The 17835-nt window shown below is 44.2% G+C and overlaps 1 protein-coding gene across 4 annotated transcripts in view; it reads left to right on the top strand.

The window, feature by feature from the left end:
* The first annotated feature begins 4894 nt into the window (after window positions 1-4894).
* The window catches only part of Pip5k1a (phosphatidylinositol-4-phosphate 5-kinase type 1 alpha), a 41613-nt gene continuing 28672 nt past the window's right edge, over window positions 4895-17835 (top strand). The window contains exon 1 of one of the 4 annotated variants that reach the window (XM_075978213.1): window positions 4895-5407. In XM_075978213.1, the coding sequence (XP_075834328.1) occupies window positions 5332-5407 (76 nt within the window). In that variant the 5' untranslated portion in view covers window positions 4895-5331. The remainder of the gene's footprint in view (window positions 5408-17835) is intronic. The other 3 variants (XM_075978215.1, XM_075978214.1, XM_075978212.1) reach the window with 3 other exon arrangements.

Consider the following 17835-nt stretch of genomic DNA (forward strand, 5'->3'; position numbering starts at 1 on the left):
TAGATGTTTACGTTACAATTCATAGCAGTTATGAGTTAGCAATGAAAATAATTTTAGGGTGGGCCATCAGCACATGGGGAACTGTATTAAGGGTCACAGCATTAGGAAGGCTGAGAGTCGCTGATCTAGGTCCCTCACATTTGTCTTCTTGTCTCTGCAGATCCAGCTCTGGCTCCGTCGTCCGGTTTTGGTGTCACTCTCCTACCATGCAGCTCTCTGTCACTCCAGGGTCCCCTTTGCATTTCTTCCCTCTCTATTATAGGACAGTGAGGAGTTCCCAAACAGCCATTCTTCTCTTTCCAGACACAGCTTCCGCAAACATGGATAGGATGTCTCCCAGGGTTTCGGAAATAGTTCCAAATTCAAACAGTCTGTGTTGTCAGACTGCGTGAACTTCTGTTTTCATGGTTTGTTCTGAAATACAGCACTCAAGGGGCTGGAGAGATGGCTCAGTGGTTAAGAGCACTGGCTGCTCTTCCAGAGGACCAGGGTTCAATTCTCAACACCCACATGGCAGCTCACAATTCCAGGGCCTCTAACACCCTCACACAGACATACGTGCAGGCAAAACACCAATGCACATGAAATAAAAATAAATTAAAAATTAAAACAAAAGAAATATAACACTCAGACAATTCCATGCTGATACTTATTAATTTCATTCCAGTGATTTATGGTCCCATCCCCATTTGTTTGTGAACTTTTGTTTCTTTGCTTGTTTGCTTTGTTGTTGTCTTTGAAACAGGGTATCACCATGTAGTTCTGGCTGTTTTGGAACTCTCTCTGTTGATCAGGCTGGCTTTGAACTCATAGAGTTCTGCATGCCTCAGCCTCCCAAGTGCTAGAGTTAAAAGCGTGCACCCCTATAACTGGCATTTTTTAATTTTTTTTTGTTTTTGTTTTTCAAGACAGGGTTTCTCTCTGTAGCTTTGGAGCCTGTCCTGGAACTTGTTCTGTAGACCAGGCTGGCCTCGAACTCAGAGATCCGCCTGCCTCTGCCTCTCAAGTGCTGGGATTAAAGGCATGAGCCACCACTGTCAGGCCTATTTTAAAAAATACATTTAAAATTCTTATTACATTTTTAAAACTGTGTCTGTGTTCGCATGTGAGCACGGGCCACTGCACTGATGTGGAGGTCAAAAGGCAACTTCAGGAATTGGCTCCCCCCTCTTACTTTGTGGACCCTGGGACACAAGATCAGGTCAACAGGCTTGATGGCAAATACCTCTACCCACGGAGTAGTTTTATGAGAAAGGGTCTCATTATATAATCCAAGCTACCTTGGAACTCAGTAGTAACAAGGCCAGTCTTGAAGTGGTCTGCCTTGGTCTTTTGACTGTTTCATGATACTAGGTTGAAGGATTTTTTTTTCTATTTGGGCATTTTTCTTTTCTTCATTGCTGGGAATTGATCCCAAGGCCCCGGGAATGCTAGTGGAGCACTCAACTACTGAGGTACATCCCAAGTGAGGAGAGAAGTTGTCCCTGTCTGTATTAGGAATTCTGAGTGCCTGGGATAAAGCTGGGCCTAGGTAATTAATGGAAGACTAACTAGATGAAATAGGTACTCATTCTTTTACTGTTTTTTTTCATTGTTGTTTTCATTTTGTTTTTCAGGGCCAGGAATTAAATTGAGGGCCTTGTACGAAGCAGGGAAGAGGTGCTTTGATAAAGCGCACTCACAGGAACTCCAGAGGGAAGGGGTGGCCTCACTTTGAGCTCACCAAATGCCTGCCTCCCGAAAGTATGTACTGGTGAACACCCTTTTCCATTTCCTCAGGAGAACCAAGCCCACGCAGTCTGCTCTGCCCCACACCTTGCCACATCACCCCAGTCCTGCTATGCCAGGAATGTTGCTGGGGAAAGAGAAGCGCCATGACTCAGAGGACATCTCGAGCACTGGGAAGTTTGGGCAGAGAGACTTATGATAAAATGCTTCTTAAACATACCTAGCTCTCCTTTTTGTTGTATTTATCCTCGAGACAAAGATATGCTATTTTGCCTATTGCTCAGGCTGTTCTGGAAATGAAGATTTTCCTCCCCTAAACTTCTGAGTAGCTGGGACCTCAGGCATGCACCACCACACCTAAATCTTTAAACAATAATTATATTATTGCTATTATTATTTTAAGACAAGGTTTCACCATGGAACTCTGGCTGTTCTGGAACTGGCTATGCAGACCAGGCTGGCTTTGGACTCACAGAGATCAGCCTGACTTTGCCTCCAAAGTGCTGGGATTAAAAGCATGTGCTATTATGCCTGGCTCCACCATATCTTTTTTTTTGATTTTTCGAGACAGGGTTTCTCCGTAGCTTTTGGTTCCTGTCCTGGAACTAGCTCTTGTAGACCAGGCTGGCCTCGAACTCACAGAGATCCACCTGCCTCTGCCTCCCGAGTGCTGGGATGAAAGGCGTGAGCCACCACCGCCCGGCACCATATCTTAATTCCAGATCTTAATTCCACTTTTGGAATTTCACCTTCTCCCATTTACATATTTAGAAAACATATTTCGGGAACTTAATGAGTGCCAGGCATAGTCTACCTTCTTCACCTGTAAAAATGAAAAACATCACTTTGCTCTAAAAAGTGGAGTCTTGGCTGGGTGGTGGTGGCGCACACCTTTAATCCCAGCACTCAGGAGGCAGAGGCAGGTGGATCTCTGTGAGTTCGAGGCCAGCCTGGTCTACAAGAACTAGTTCCAGGACAGGCTCCAAAGCTACAGAGAAACCCTGTCTCAAAAAACCAAAAAAAAAAAAAAAAAAAAAAAAAAAAAAAAAAAGAATAGGCTTATGAGGGAGACACAGGTAAAGGAAGAGCACAGGTGGGGCAGGTTACAGCGGCGTTAGGTGGGCAGGTTACAGCGGCGTTAGGTGGGCAGGTTACAGCGGCGTTAGGTGGGCAGGTTACAGCGGCGTTAGGTGGGCAGGTTACAGCGGCGTTAGGTGGGCAGGTTACAGCGGCGTTAGGTGGGCAGGTTACAGCGGCGTTAGGTGGGCAGGTTACAGCGGCGTTAGGTGGGCAGGTTACAGTGGTGTTAGGTGGGCAGGTTACAGCGGCGTTAGGTGGGCAGGTTACAGCGGCCATTTTCTGGTACTCAAGGTAGAAACAAAGGTGACTAGGATGCTGTAAAATGGATTTTTTTTCTTTTAGGCCTGAAATAAAGATTATAGGAAGAAAATTCTGTTGCTAACTGTCTTAGTCATTCAGGTCTTAACGGTCTATTTGCAATTTCAAAATCAGAAATAGCTTTAATGTCTCCCTCAGCTGATTTTTAGAGCAATTTGGGAAATGGTATCAATTAAGTGAATTTACACTTAACTAATTTAGTGTGTGCACTCATGTATGTGGAGGTCGGGGAAAAACTTGAGTGGAGCAATTCTCTCCTGTACCCCCTCTTTTCTTGATGTTTTTTTTTTTTTTTCCTGAGACAAGGTTTCTCTACATACTAGTCCTAGCTGTCCTGGAACTAGCTCTTGTAGACCAGGCTGGCCTCAAACTGACAGAGATCCACCTGCCTCTGCCTCCTGAGTGCTGGGATTAAAGGCATGCGCCATCAGTGCCTGGCTGGATCAATTTTCTTATCCCACCATAGTAGAGCCAGGGATAGAACTTGGGTCATCAACCTTGGTACTTTTATCTGATGTCTTGACAGTCCCCAGGTAACTGAAAGCCTACTCTGGAAATATGGACAATTTATCCAACAGTATTTACCGAGGACCTGTGAGACAGATCCTATGCTTCACTCTAATTCCAGTGCTGTTCACTGGGTGAAGGTTTTAGGGATAGCATAACAAACAATATTTCCTTAATACCTACTCACAGTGCTGTTTGTCTGCTTTCAGTACCCAAGGGAGCACAAAGAAGCCAGCAGATGGCAGTAAGAAAACAACGATTTTAGGTTGTGAAGGAAGAGAAAGAAATCCGAGAGGTTAGTGAATGGAAGATTTTTGGTGGATGCTCTGGTCCTGGGTTCCCTTAAAAAAAAAAAATCTGGATAGGCTTCCGGGCCACCTTAGGTTGCTTTTCCATGCCTTTTTAAGAATTCATTTCTCAAATAATTATTGAGTGCCTGTCTTGTACAAAGACGTGACAGGAGATGACATCCAAGAACGAAGCAGGCTTTGCTCTTCCGAAGCTCGGGTTGTTGGAGAGGTCTTCACTAGGGTTCCCACGATAAGCACAGCCACCACGGTCCTTTGCTAAAACTAGGCAGAGTTCATCAGAAGGTTAGGCTAGAAGGGAATTCCTCTGTGATTCTGTGCCCTTTGGAGTACAGGTAATTAGCAACTGGACACTAAGGAGGACTTTGGATGGGAGGAAGATCGTGTGATACAGTCTGATCGAGTCCTGCAGTCTTTTTCACAGGCCTTTTAAACTTTGTTTTTGTGTATTTTTCTTACTTTTCTTGTTGTCATATTGTTGACAAATCCCCATTGACTTATTTATCAAACATGTTTACATTTACTGAACTCTGTCACCGTGTCTAGCATTGTTTGAAGCAAACAAAACAGACTCTCATGTCTTAAGAAGGAAGGTCCCACAAGCCCGCACCTTAAACAGTAAAGGCTGGAAGAATTCTTGGTGGTTGTGATGTGTTTATAGTACACAAGTGCTTAGCATCTTGGACTTGACACCAGAGCTGCGTCCTGGGTTCTTTCCAGGGCTGTCATTCGAAGCGCCCAGTCCTTCCCAGTCCAGCTGATTCTCGACCAGAACTCACAGCAAACTGAACGCAACACGGTCAAAGACACGAACCTATATTGGCCTACCGGGCCACCGTAGGCCCAAATCTTCCGCCGGTGGCGTCCTCAGGGTATGACGTACCTACACGTGACCCACAGCCGCCTCCGGATTGGCTCTGCTTCCCTCAGGGTTGACGGAGGGAGCTGTAGGAAGGCGGCGCGCACGCGCAGTGCTGGGATTTCCTTGGCCGCCCACCCTGAGCGGAGCGGCGGAGCTGGCGATAAACAGGCTGGGTCGGGGAGGAGGAGGAGGGCGCTCGCTCTCGGGCCTTCCGCCGCCTGCTGTCTCCTTTCGGCTCGCCCGGGCGCGGGCGCGGGGAGGCCGGCAGCCGGCTTGAGGGTGCCCGCTGGCGGGAGAAGGGCGCTTTGGCAGAGAACTGTTGGGGTTGATCGAAGGGCGAGAGACGGGCGCTCTCCCCCATGCCGGGCAGGTGGTGCGGTCCTGAGCGGGTCCTGGAGCCTGAACGACGCCCCTGAGAAGCCCGCAGAACGCGGGTTCTGTGAAGAGACGTGGGGAAGATTCGATTCCGAGAAAAGGAAGAGCCGGATTGAAAGAGAGGAGGCCGCTGAGGGGGAGGGGGCTGCCAAGATGGCGTCCGCCTCCTCTGGGCCAGCGGCGGCCGGGTTTTCCTCTCTTGATGTCGGGGTCCCCGCCGGAACCGCAGGTGAGCCCGGGGGGCCGCGGGCAGCCGGCCGGGAAGGCTGGGGCGGGAGCAGGGGCGACGCCTGGGAAGGGGGGCCCGGAGCCTGGGTGTCCGAGTGGTTGTCCCTAACATACTGGACAACTGGGGAGCCCTGGAGGAGTTCGGGGGAAAGGATGGGTGCCACTAGGAAAGAGAAGCCGACGGAAACGCGCGCACTGGGTCTCAGCGGCGACGTCGTTGAGGGTTTTGAGGAGGAGGGATGGAGGATGGTGGAGGGGGCACAGCCGGGTGGCGGAGGGCTTGGCCAGCGTGCGTCAGGCGCGGGTTCGAGCCCAGGATCTTAGTCAGAGGGTACAGCGTCAGCGGAGTGTTGGCGGATGGGGTCCCCGGTGTGGGGCGGAGCCGCAGTTGATTGCGGAGTCGATAGATCCATCGTTGAGGAGTGAGGGGATTGTGGATCTTCTGGGGAGTGGCGGTTCCCCTCAGCCTCCCCCATGCGTCATTCTTCTTGCCCGCAGCAGTGCGGCCACAGACGTGTTTTCTCAGATTAACTCTCTCGGTGATTTCTGCCTTCAGAAAGGAGCGGCGAGTTTTGTTGTCTGTGTTCTGAGACCGGCACCGCCTGTCTTCCCGACTGGGACTGCAGGGGTGTACAAGGAGAACTCTCAAGTGTTTGAAAGGAGAGGGGCGGGGGTAAAGGTCAGAAGACCCTGAAGCGGGGAGGGTGAAGGAAATGGAGGCTTGAATTGTAGAAGAGCCCGAGTTGGGCCTGCAGTGAGGCCGGGAAGATGGGGAGGGTGTGTGACTCCTAGTGCCACGGGGAATATTGCATAATAGGATACGACTGGAGGAATGCCGCCGTGTTGGACGAAGAAATCCCGAGGGAACCGGGCACTGGAGACTAATGGAGCTGGGACTGAAAGGCCCAGTAGGAAGAGCCCCAGATTGTGTGTAGGAGGGAAATGTGTATGGGAGGTGAATCAGAAGCTGTCAGGAACGGTGATGTTCCTCAGTAACTGTTGCCTGAGAAGCTGCCTGCCTGTTAGGTGCTTTTCTTAAGAACTGATTTTTTTCTTAGGCCTGAGATTTTTGTTCTTATCATTTTGGATTGGCTTGAGTTAAATCCTAAACATTTCATCTTAGACAGAGGAAATATAGTCATAGACACTTCCAGCTTTGTGGAGAGGTAGCTTTTGCCTTTCCTCTAAAAGCACTAGAGAGCCGTGAGCCATAACAATTTTTTTTTTTCCAAACCAGAGTTTTTCTGTCATAACAGCCCTAGCTGTCCTGAAACTCGCTCTGTAGACCAGGCTGGCCTTGAACTCACAGAGAACCATCTGCCTCTGCTGAGATTAAAGGTGTGCGCCACCACCACCGGTCTTACTTGATTATTTTTATTTTTTTCTTTTCTTTTTTTCTTAGACAGGGTTTCTCAGTATCTATGGAGCCAGTCCTGGAACTCGCTCTGTAGACCAGGCCAGCCTTGAACTCACACAGATCCCCGGCTTCTGCTTCCTGATGCTGGTATCAAAGGTGTGCCTCAAATCCACCATAGTCTGTCTTGTAAGTGCTAGAATTAGAGGCTTGTTCCAGGATGCCTACTTAGATTATTTTTAACATTCTTTTTCTTGTTTTATTTTTGAGACAGGGTCTCTCATTGTAGTCTTGGCTACTCAATATATAGAGCAGGCTGGCCTCAAACTCATGAGCTCTTCCTGCTTCTGCCTCTCAAGTACTGGGATTACAGGTGTGCCTCACCACATTGGGAAAACCATAATGTTTAATGATATTTACCATTTTTTCCATTGGAGTAGTTACCGTGTTTGAATCTGAAGGAGGCACTTGTAAATGAATTTCATCTTAGGGTAACTGTCATCATATGCTTCTTCTTAGGTTTTGATTGGTAGTAAGTGTGTAGTTTGCCACCTAGGTTCTGCTGTTTGGTCTATAAAGAAAACATATTCCTTTCCTTTGTTTTTTCCCTGTCTTCATTATTTGGATAATGGCACCCACTTCATAAAATCAGCCCTGATGAGGTACTGTTGACTGACAATCTGTTCAGGGGTCCGAGGTCCTGGTTTCCTGTTCTCTTCAGTCAGTCAGTAACTTGGAATTCAAGTTGCCAAGTTTAGCTTTTGCTAGAAATGAGAGCCAAGAGTTTCTGTTTTGGAGTTTGTGTTTGTTGTTGTTTTGAGACAGTCTGAAGGTGCCGTCTTAGTTGGTCTAGAACTCTCCATGTAGACCATGCTGTTTTGGAAGGAACTCGGCGGAGTCATCGCCTCGGGTGTTTGGAGTCTGGATTTGAGGTTAGAGTAGAAGTTAAAAAGGGAGGCCAATGCCCAGAGGTGTATTGCTCCCCTGAAGTGAGAGCTCTGTGGTTAAAGTCACATTTGACTCCCCAAAAGAAAAACATCTGAAACTTTAGGTGATCAATCACATTTGACTCCCCAAAAGAAAAAGAACCATTTGAAACCTTAGATGATTGTGAGCTCTAGTTCCTTCTGCTTCACCTGAGAACAGCTGTGGAATAGTCACTCCTTGCTCATCTGTTGTATTTTATCGAAACCATAAATGATTTGGAATAACCCCACACTCCTGTACTGATTCTCTACTTAGCTATTGCTTCTGTTTGTTTCGGTTCGTAGACCAGCCTGGCCTGGAACTTAGAAATCTGCCTGCCTCTGCCTTCCAGGTGCTGGGGTAAAGTTGTGTGTCACCACACCAGGCAGGCTGGTTGTTTTTGAGGCAGGGTTTGCTGTTTAGCTAGTCTGGTCACACCGAGTTCTTCTGGTTTCTTGTTTGCTGTTTTTGTTTGTTTTAATCAGCGTGAGCTGCCACATGTGTTTTATCAGACCTTCTGTCTTTAAAACTACATTTTTATTTTGAGAGTGCATGTATGCGTGCGTGTATGTACTCATAAGTGAAAGCTAGAGGACACCTTACCCTTCCATCATATGGGTCCTCAGACTTCTGTGCGCTTGGTAACAAATGCCCTTACCCGCTGAGCCATCCTGCCAGCCTGATCTCCCTACTACTTCTTAAACGGCAACAAACAACGTCAGGTCTTTACTGGACTTGCCCTGGACTTCAGGGCCTTCAGTCAAACCTTCTGCTTTAGACTACTGTGGTTGCTATGGTAGCTAGTATACATGTAAATAAATTCAGTCACACTTGGCTTCTCAGAGTGTCATTGTTTTTGTTTAAATATTTTCTCTGCCATGACTTTTTTAGGCTCAGTGTCAGGTATAATTGTATTTTGTTTTATACATGTCTAGTATCTGAGATTAGTTGGTATGTGTACTTGAAGGTTAGCTTTGAGTGCCAGAATAGTATGTTTTACTTGTTTCTGTCTGTGTGCTCCAGGGTTGATGCTAACTCTTCTGATTAATGCCTTTGCTGAAATAAGTGCTACCTGAAAGCTATTAAATATTTTATTAGCTTGTTTTTCTTTGATCATATAGGAAACCATGGCTTGTGGTATGAACAGAGATAACAAGAACCAGAGTAAGAATCCAGATAAAGGGGAGAAGGGTATTTTCTTTCTGTTTGTTTGCTTTTTTATGAGCCGAGATTTTCTTAAGGTTTTGTGAACTTGATGTGAACCTCCTGCAGTAGTCTTCCTATAGTTGAGATAAGGGAGTGAGCCACCAACAACTTATTTATTTATTTATTTATTTCTGGGATGAGTCTTCCTGTGCTACCCAGGTTGGTCTCAGCCTCCTGAACTGAGAGTACAGGTGGATGACTCTGCCTAGTGTTATTTTATTCATTTAAGTTAAACTCTTTCCTCCTTTTTTTTTCTTCTTCACTGTGTAGCCCTGACTGTCCTGGAACTCATTCTGTAGGCCAGGCTTGCCTTGAACTCACAGAGATCTACTTCTGCCTCCAAATGCTGGGATTAAAGGCCTGTACCACCTCCACCTGATGATGTTTAACCTTTTTCTCTTTGAGGTTTTTTTCCTTTGAGACAGAATCTCACTATGTAGCCATGGTTGTCTTGGAGCTTGGTATGTAGACCAGGCTTACTTCTGGTAAGTAAGTAGGCCTGTGTCTGCCTTCAAATGTCTTAAAATTTTTGAGTATCCTTACCTTACATGGCATGAAGAAAATAGCAAGGGCATGTACAGGGTGCATATAAAGTAAATAAATGAATAAAGAAGATAGCAAGGAAGGCCGGGTGTGGTGGTACAGAAAGCTGGATAGAGAGTTCAAGGCCAGCTTGGGTAACCTGGGACCCTGTCCTAAAACAAAAGGCAAGAAGATTAAAATTACAAGTTTTTTTTTGTCTCTTCTTTGTGTTTTTTGTTTTTTTGGCAAGATAAAAACATTGGTGAGGTACACTGTTTTCTCTATAGTCACCCAAGTGGAGGGAATCTCTCTTTATTCCAAACTAAGCCCAACATTCTGTTCCAGAAATGGTGTTAGGATAGATGAAGTAGCCAAGTGGAGTTCTGAGGGGAGGAGAAGAGGCCTTTCTTAGAATATATGACTATATGTATCAGCTCATCTCTGCACAGTGTAGGTTAACAAATCTCTTGGCCTGGCAGTGGTGGCTCACGCCTTTAATCCCAGCTCTTGGGAGACAGAGACAGGTGGATTCCTGTGAGTTCGAGGCCAGCCTGGTCTACAAGGACAGGCTCAAAAGCTACCCTGTCTCTAAAAATTAAAACAAAACAAAAACCCCCCAAAAAACCAAACAAATCTCTTAAGCTGTAAGTTCTCATTGACAAGAACCTGTATAAAAGGGGCTATATTTTTATTTATTTATTTGACCTTCAGGGACCATTTTGTTAGAGTTTGAGAGAAAACAATAGATCAGGCAAGCTGGAAATTCTAGTATTTGCTAGGGGAAATATGGAGAGCAACTCAAATTTTTATTTGTGTGTGTGTGTGTGTCTGTCTGTCTGTATTAGTGTATGCCACATGGCCACATGACCTGCAGTGGTCAGAAGATGGCATAGAATCTTGGAACAGAAATTACAGGTGGTTCTGAACAATCAGTGCAGGTGCTAGAAGCTGAATTCCCCTCCCTGAAGAACAACAGCCAGTAACTGTTGAGCGCCCAAAGTCATGCCTTTGAAGTTAGCCATGGAGGTCAGAAAAACTGAGCAAGTTCAGTGTTTCAGAGGAAGCGTCACTCAGTTTTGGGCCAGCATCTGAACAAAAGAAAGAAAGAAAAGGCAGAGTTATTACTATTTTTTTAATTTTGTCTCAGGCAGACTTCATGAAGTCTTCATTATCAGCTGCCTATATTTTTATTTTGCTGGTTGAGGGAAGTGCTGTTTGCAGTTGATACTTGATTTGAAATCATAAAAGCTAAACCTTTTCTGTTGAACCTTGCATGCATTTTGTTCGCATACATTCCGGGATGGAATGCAAGCATAATCTAGTCAAGCTCTACCACCCTGGAATATGTGTATATTAATCTGCAAAACTCCAGATAGCTAGAACCAGAGTGGAGTGTGATGACATATGCCTGAGTTGCCGGATTCCCAGGACTCAAGCAGAAGCAGGAGTATTGGCACAACTTTTTTTTTTTTTTTTTTTTTTTGGTTTTTCGAGTCAGGGTTTCTCTGTGGTTTTGGAGCCTGTCCTGGAACTAGCTCTTGTAGACCAGGCTGGTCTCGAACTCACAGAGATCCGCCTGCCTCTGCCTTTGGCACAACTTTTGAGGCCAGTCTGGTTTGCATAGTTTCATGCTAACTAGGACTATAGAGCAAAAGACTCTCCATCACAAAAGAAAAACCCAAACTTTGGACATAGAATTGGGAGGTGGCAATCTGTCAAAAAAAAAAAAATCTTAAATGCCTCTTGACTATGGCTGACTGATTCAGAAGGCTCAGGTCTTTTAAGAAAAGACTTGGCAGCTGGCAGCCAGCAGCGGTGGCACATGCCTTTAATCCCAGCACTCAGGAGGCAGAAGTAGGAGGATCTCTGTGAGTTCAAGGCCAGCCTGGTCTGCAGAGCAAGTTCCAGCACAGCCAGGGCTATGCAGAGAAACCCTGTCCCGAAAGAAGAAAAAAAGAAAAAAAACTTGACTGGTTGTGATGATACCAGCCATTAATTCCATCACTCCTGGGAGCCAGAGGTAGGCTAATCTCTAAATTCAAGACTATCCTATTCTACAGTGAGTTGCAGGACAGCCAGGGCTACACAGTAAGACCCTGTCTTGGGGGGAAAAAAAAAAGACAGATTTTTTTAAAAATAATTTTGGGCAAAATATTGGTGCCAAGGAATATGGTGAAATTTGCTTTTATGGTACTGAAAGTAAAAGTTCATTAGAAGAAAATTTTAATTTCACCTCCTCATTTTCTAAATTATGCAATTGAGGTTTGAGAGTTTTACTAGAGACAGGGGTGATTGAATGCTATTAAAAAGGATCTTAGTAAACTTATGGCTCATTCCTGGCAATATATTGGCTATTAGGTGACAGGATTGGTAGATGAAACTAAAACAAATGTTTTCCGCATTTCTTTGGTGGATCTGTGGTAGTGGAGCTTGCCAGGGCATGCATGCATATTCAGAAAATGACTGTGGGCTGCAGAGGAGTTGGTCCTCTCCTTCTACCGTGGGAATTCTGCGGATTGAATTGAGGTCATTGGGCTTGATGGTAAGTGCCTTTACCTGATGCACCATTTTGCTATCTCAGTTCAAAGTTGTTGTTGTTGTTGTGTGTGTGTGTGTGTTTCGAGACAGGGTTTCTTTGTGTAACAGTTCTAGATGTCTGGGAACTTGATTTGTAGACCAGGCTGGCCTCTAACTCACAGAGATCTGACTTCCTCTGCATCCTGAGTGGTGGGATTAAAGGTGTGTGCCACTACTACCTAGTTCAAACTACTTTTGAGCTTTTATTTTTAGGTCTTTCCTTGACTTTTTTGACTTTTTCTGTTCTGTGAAAGGAAAATTGATACTTGCTGGGAAACAAAAATTGAGCTTTTCTTTGCCATGTGGCTTGGTTTTAATTGCTTTGATTCAGTTACTGTTGTGGAGGTAGTTTTGGTCCAGTTCCTGTTCCCTCCACTTTTGAGACAGAGTCTAAACTGGCCTCAAATTCACTTTGTACTAAGGCAGATCTTGAACTCCTGGTCTCCTGGGTGCAAGAATTAAAAGTGCACTGTCCAGGTGTTTTTGTTTGTTTTGTTTCAGGGGGTGGAGGGTGGTGGGTAGTGGTGTTTCAAGACAAAGTTTCTCTGTGGAACTCTGGCTGGTCTGGAACTCACTCTGTAGAACAGGCTGGCCTCCAATACGGAGATCCTCCAGTCTCTCTGCCTCTCAAGGGCTGGGACTAAAGGTATGCAGCACCATCCCTGCCAGTTCTAAGTTTAAATTATTGCTTAACCTCTTGAAGCACAGTCTTCCTATTTAGCCTCTGTTGGCCTTGGGCTTGAGATCCCCTTGTCTTAGATTTCTGAGGCCTTGGCATTATCATTTTCTTCTTTTAACATTCATTGTCACTTAGAGCTGACTGTGATCTCCAGCTCTTCATGAAGCATGCTGATATTTCTGAGTGTTGTTTTTTGGGGAACATACTGTGCCTCCTGCCTGAAGGGTATAGTTAGAATGATTTTCAGTATTCCAGATTAGGGGAGCAAAAAGGTGTTCTGTATATTTCAACAAACTAGCTTTTTTTTTCATTGTTTTATTGTTGGAGAGAGGTTTTTAGTTTTTGAATTTGTTGGGTTTTTGTTTTTTCTGAAACTAGCTCTAAGAGTTAGTATTTTAGTTTGTGAAACATTTAAGTTGTGTTATTGGTAAGTATTGAATTGAGTCTCTGAAATACCTTATCTATGACCTGTTCAGGCAAAACTAGTTGTCTGAAGAATGCACGTCCGGCTAGCCTCAAGCATCCACAAATTATATGTGTACTTCAAACACTGAAGTCAGTCCCACAGTGTCTTTTAGATTCTCGACTGGTGGATGATGTCATCTCATCTCCAAAGGAAATGCTTCTCCTCTGAAAGTGCTGGGAGAGGCTTTGCTATTGAGGCCAGCCCTGTTTTGTTCCACATACTAGAGAGAGCCCAGCTCACTTCAGAACTACATACTATATGAAGATGTCTTTGTTTAAATTATAACCTCTTTATTTTTAGAGATTCACTTTTATTAAATTTATGTGTATCTGTGTGTGTATGTATGAGTGAATGCCATGTCCAAGGAGGCCAGAAATGGGCATTTGAATCTCTTGGAGCTAGAGTTGCAGGCTGCCCCCTGTTGTAGATTCTAGGAATAGAACTCAGGTCCTGGAAGTATAGCCAGTGCTCTTAACCTTGAGCCATCCTTCCAGACCCAGTTATCACCCTCTGAAAGATACTGTTTTCACACTTCTCAGAATCATGTTGATAATTTTTTTCTTCTGTTTCTTTTTTGTGGTTGTTTTGTTGTTTCGAGACAGGATTTCTCTGTGTAATAGTCCTGGTTGTCCTGGAACTTGCTGTGTAGACCAGGTTGGCCTCGAACTCACCAAGAGCTACTTAACCTGCCTCTGCCTCCCGAGTGATGGGATTAAAGGTGTGCGTCACCACTACCTGGTTCTCCTCTTTCTTTTCTGACATTTTTTCTTTTATAAATTTAATATTATTTTTAGTATTATGGGTGTTTTGCCTTCATGTACCATATATGAAAGTGACCACAGAGGCCAGAGAGGGTATTGGATTCCCTGGAAATGGAGTTACAGACAATTGTGATCTACCATATAGGTGGCTGGGTCCCCTGGAACAGCAGCCAGTTCTCTTTAACTGCTGAGCCATCCATTGTCGGCCCCTCCATTTTATTGTTAATATTATTTTAAAGATTTATTTATTCATTATATATACAGTGTTCGGCAGGCCAGAAGAGGGCACCAGATCTTACCACAGATGGTTGTGAGCCACCACGTGGTTGCTCGGAATTGACTCAGGACCTCTGGAACAGCAGGCACTGCTTTTAACTGCTGAGCTATCTCTCCAGTCCCTATTATTATTTTTTAAGTCTTCTAATTCTTCTTAATCTGATAAAGTTTCAGATTGCCTGGTATTACCAAGCAAGTTTGTAGAGATTAAGAATGGTGATTGGCAGCCGGGCGGTGGTGGCGCACGTCTTTAATCCCAGCACTTGGGAGGCAGAGGCAGGCGGATCTCTGAGTTCGAGGCCAGCCTGGTCTACAAGAGCTAGTTCCACGACAGGAACCAAAAGCTACGAAGAAACCCTGTCTCGAAAAATCAAAAAAAAAAAAAAAGGTGATTGGCAAAGTGGCTGGAAGCAGTCCTTCAAGTATCTTTTCCTCCACAAACACAAGACAGGGTGCTACAAAGGACTAAACTGGTAGAGAGTTACACAGAAGTTTTCAACAGCTAGGTGCTGTGGTGCATACCTGCAATTTAGCAACTTGAGAGACTGAGGTAGGAGGACCACTGTGAGTTCAAAACCAGATTGGGCTACTTAGTGAGTTCCAGGCCACCTAGGTAATAAGACCCTGTTTGTTTGTTTGTTTGTTTGTTTGTTTGTTTGTTTTAAAGGTCGGCAGGAGAGGTAACTCAGCAGTTAACACTACTGGCTGCTCTTCCAGAGAACCTAGGTTCAGTCCCAGCACCCATAATGGCGGATCATAACTTCTACTTAATGTGTTGGGATTATTAGATTGTGACACCACAGTCTGCCAGAGCCTGTTTTGTTTGGTTTTTAAAAATATTTTTCAAGTTGTAACATGCCTGAGATATGCAAATATGGAGATATGGAGTATCAACATTATAAGAGAGACCATTAATAATTTGGAAGATAGGGTTGTCTTTTTTTATTTAAAGATTTATTTTTTATTTATTATGTATACGGTACTCTGTCTGCATGCCAGAAGAGGGCACCAGATCTCATTGTAGATAGTTGTGAGCCAACCTGAGGTTGTTGGGAATTGAACTCAGGACCTCTGGAAGAGTAGCCAGTATTCTTAACCGCTGAACCATCTGTCCAGCCTGTCTTTTTGTTTGTTTGTTTGTTTTGGTTTCTCTGTGTAGCTTTGGAGCCTGTCCTGGAGCTCTCTCTGCAGGCCAGACTGGCCTCAAACTCAAAGAGATCCACCTGCTTCTGTTGCCCAAGTGCTGGAATTAAAGGTGTGCGCCAATACTGCCCCTGTCTTTTTTTTTTTAAGTTTTTATTTATTTTGTACATGCACCATACCATGCATATAGAGGTCAGAGAACAAATTTGGGAATGGCTTCTAGCCTTCTTATCCACCGGACTTCTTAACGTGGATTCTAGGGGTTGAACTCCGGTTGTTAGACTTGTACAGCAAGATCTTTTTACCTGTGGAGTTACCTCCCAACCCCATGCTTCCCTCTTTCAGAGAAGAGTCTCGTGTGTGTGTGTGTGTGTGTGTGTGTGTGTGTGTGTGTGTGTGTGTATTTTTGTTTAAGATTGTAGGTTATCCCAAAGTAATGCGATTAGAAAAAATGATTTGATGTTGTATACATGTCTGTATGTAGGCATGTTCATGTGAGTTTAGGTGCCCTTAGATGCCAGAGGCATCAGAACCCCTGAAACTGAATTGGCCGTCTGTCCAGCCTCCTGTTTATTATTAATTTTTTATACTTTTCTCCATGTGTATATGTGTATGTTTATGCATACATTTGTGTGGGGAGATTCAAAGAATGAGGTGTAGGAATCAGTTCTCTTCCCATGTGGGTCCCAGGGATTGAACTCAGGTTGTCAGGAACCATGGCAGGCACCTTTATTAAATGGCCCTCTAGGCATTTTTTTCCTTTCTAACTTATTTTTGTAACATGGGACAGTGATTTTGTTAAGAACCATAGTTGAGGTATGTTTGGGTGGTGGTGGTAGTGGTTTGTTGGGTAGCTGCTGAATACTGGAATGTTGGAACTAAAGGGTTTTTTTTTGTTTTTATTTTTCGAGACAGGGTTTCTCCGCAGCTTTTTGGTTCCTGTCCTGGAACTAGCTCTTGTAGACCAGGAGAACTAAAGGTTTTTAAACAAAGAGAATGACACTAAAACTTACTCTGTGTGTCTCTTTAGTTTGCAGTATACAGATTAACATACTTCCTAGGCTGGAGAGATGGCTCAGTGGTTAAGGACACTGACTGCTTTTCCAGAGGACCCATGTTCAATTCCCAGCACCCACATGTCAGTTTACAGCTGTCTGTAACTCTGGTTCCAGGGGATCTAACACCCTCTTGTGCACAAACAAAGGCAAAATACCCATACATATAAAATAAAAATAAATCAGTCTTAAACTAGGTAGTGGTGGTGCATGCCTTTTAATTCCAGCAGACGGATCTTGTGAGTTGCAGGCCACCTGGTCTACAGAGTCAGTTCCTGGACAGCCAAGGATACACAGAGAAACCATGTCTTGAAAAACAACAAAAATATCAGCCTTTAAAAAACAACATGCTGAGCCAGACGTTGGTGGCGTCTTTAATCCTAGCCCTTGGGAGGCAGAGGCAGGCGGATCTCTGATTTTGAGGCCAACTTGGTCTACAGAGCGACTTCGAGGACAGTCTCCAAAGCGACAGAGTAACCCTGTCTCAAAAAAACAAAACAAAAAACAACCCTCCCCCCCCCCCCAAAAAAAAGAGTCAACATGCTGTTTATAAAAGGTTAATCTATGGTTCATGAAAAATAGAAACTAATCAAATTAAGCTGATATCAGCATGTATTCACTGTCATTTGAGAGTCTTTACATATGAATAAGTATATGTCTAGTTGTTTTCAAGTTTGTCATACTCTTTTTCCCATTTTGTTCTTATGTATATGGGTGTTTTGCCTACATGTATGTCTGTGTAGCACATGTGCACAATGCCTCCAGAGTCCAAACGAGGCCATCCGTCCCCTGGACTGGAGTTGCAAACAGCTGTGAGCTGTGGGTGCTGGGTAGAGGCAGTCACCATCAGCTCTTACCGTACTTTCTTTTACAGCAACTTTTTTCTGGGTATAGTGGTTCACACCTATAATTCCAGATTTTGGAAAGCTGAGGCAGAAGGTTCTGAGTTCAAGGCTAGACTGGACTTATAAGACCCTGACTGAAGTTTTTTTATTTTTATTATGACATGCTATCTAAGTTATCAATAAACATACATTAAAAAATAATGGTTATTTGATATAAAGTAATGGTTATATAGTCTTCTATTTTAAACTGCCCTGTGATTTATTCTTTACGTATGTTCTTTCCTATACAGTACCTGTACATTTGTACTTCTTATATATACTTATGTACAGTAACTATCTTTGTATATGCACTCTATATAGAATAGCTTTAGATCTGAAAAGTTCATCCAGTTGGAATTTACCGGAGAGTTAAATGATTTGGAGTAAAAGTTTTGTGGTTACTGGAATTTAAAAATTTTATTTTACTTTTTTTTTTCTTTATTTATTTATTATGTATACAACATTCCTTCCATGTATGTTTGTATGCCAGAAGAGGGAACCGGATCTCATTATAGATGGTTGTGAGCCACCATGTGGTTG

This window comes from Microtus pennsylvanicus, chromosome 7, assembly GCF_037038515.1.
Source record: "Microtus pennsylvanicus isolate mMicPen1 chromosome 7, mMicPen1.hap1, whole genome shotgun sequence".
Lineage (NCBI taxonomy): Eukaryota > Metazoa > Chordata > Mammalia > Rodentia > Cricetidae > Microtus > Microtus pennsylvanicus.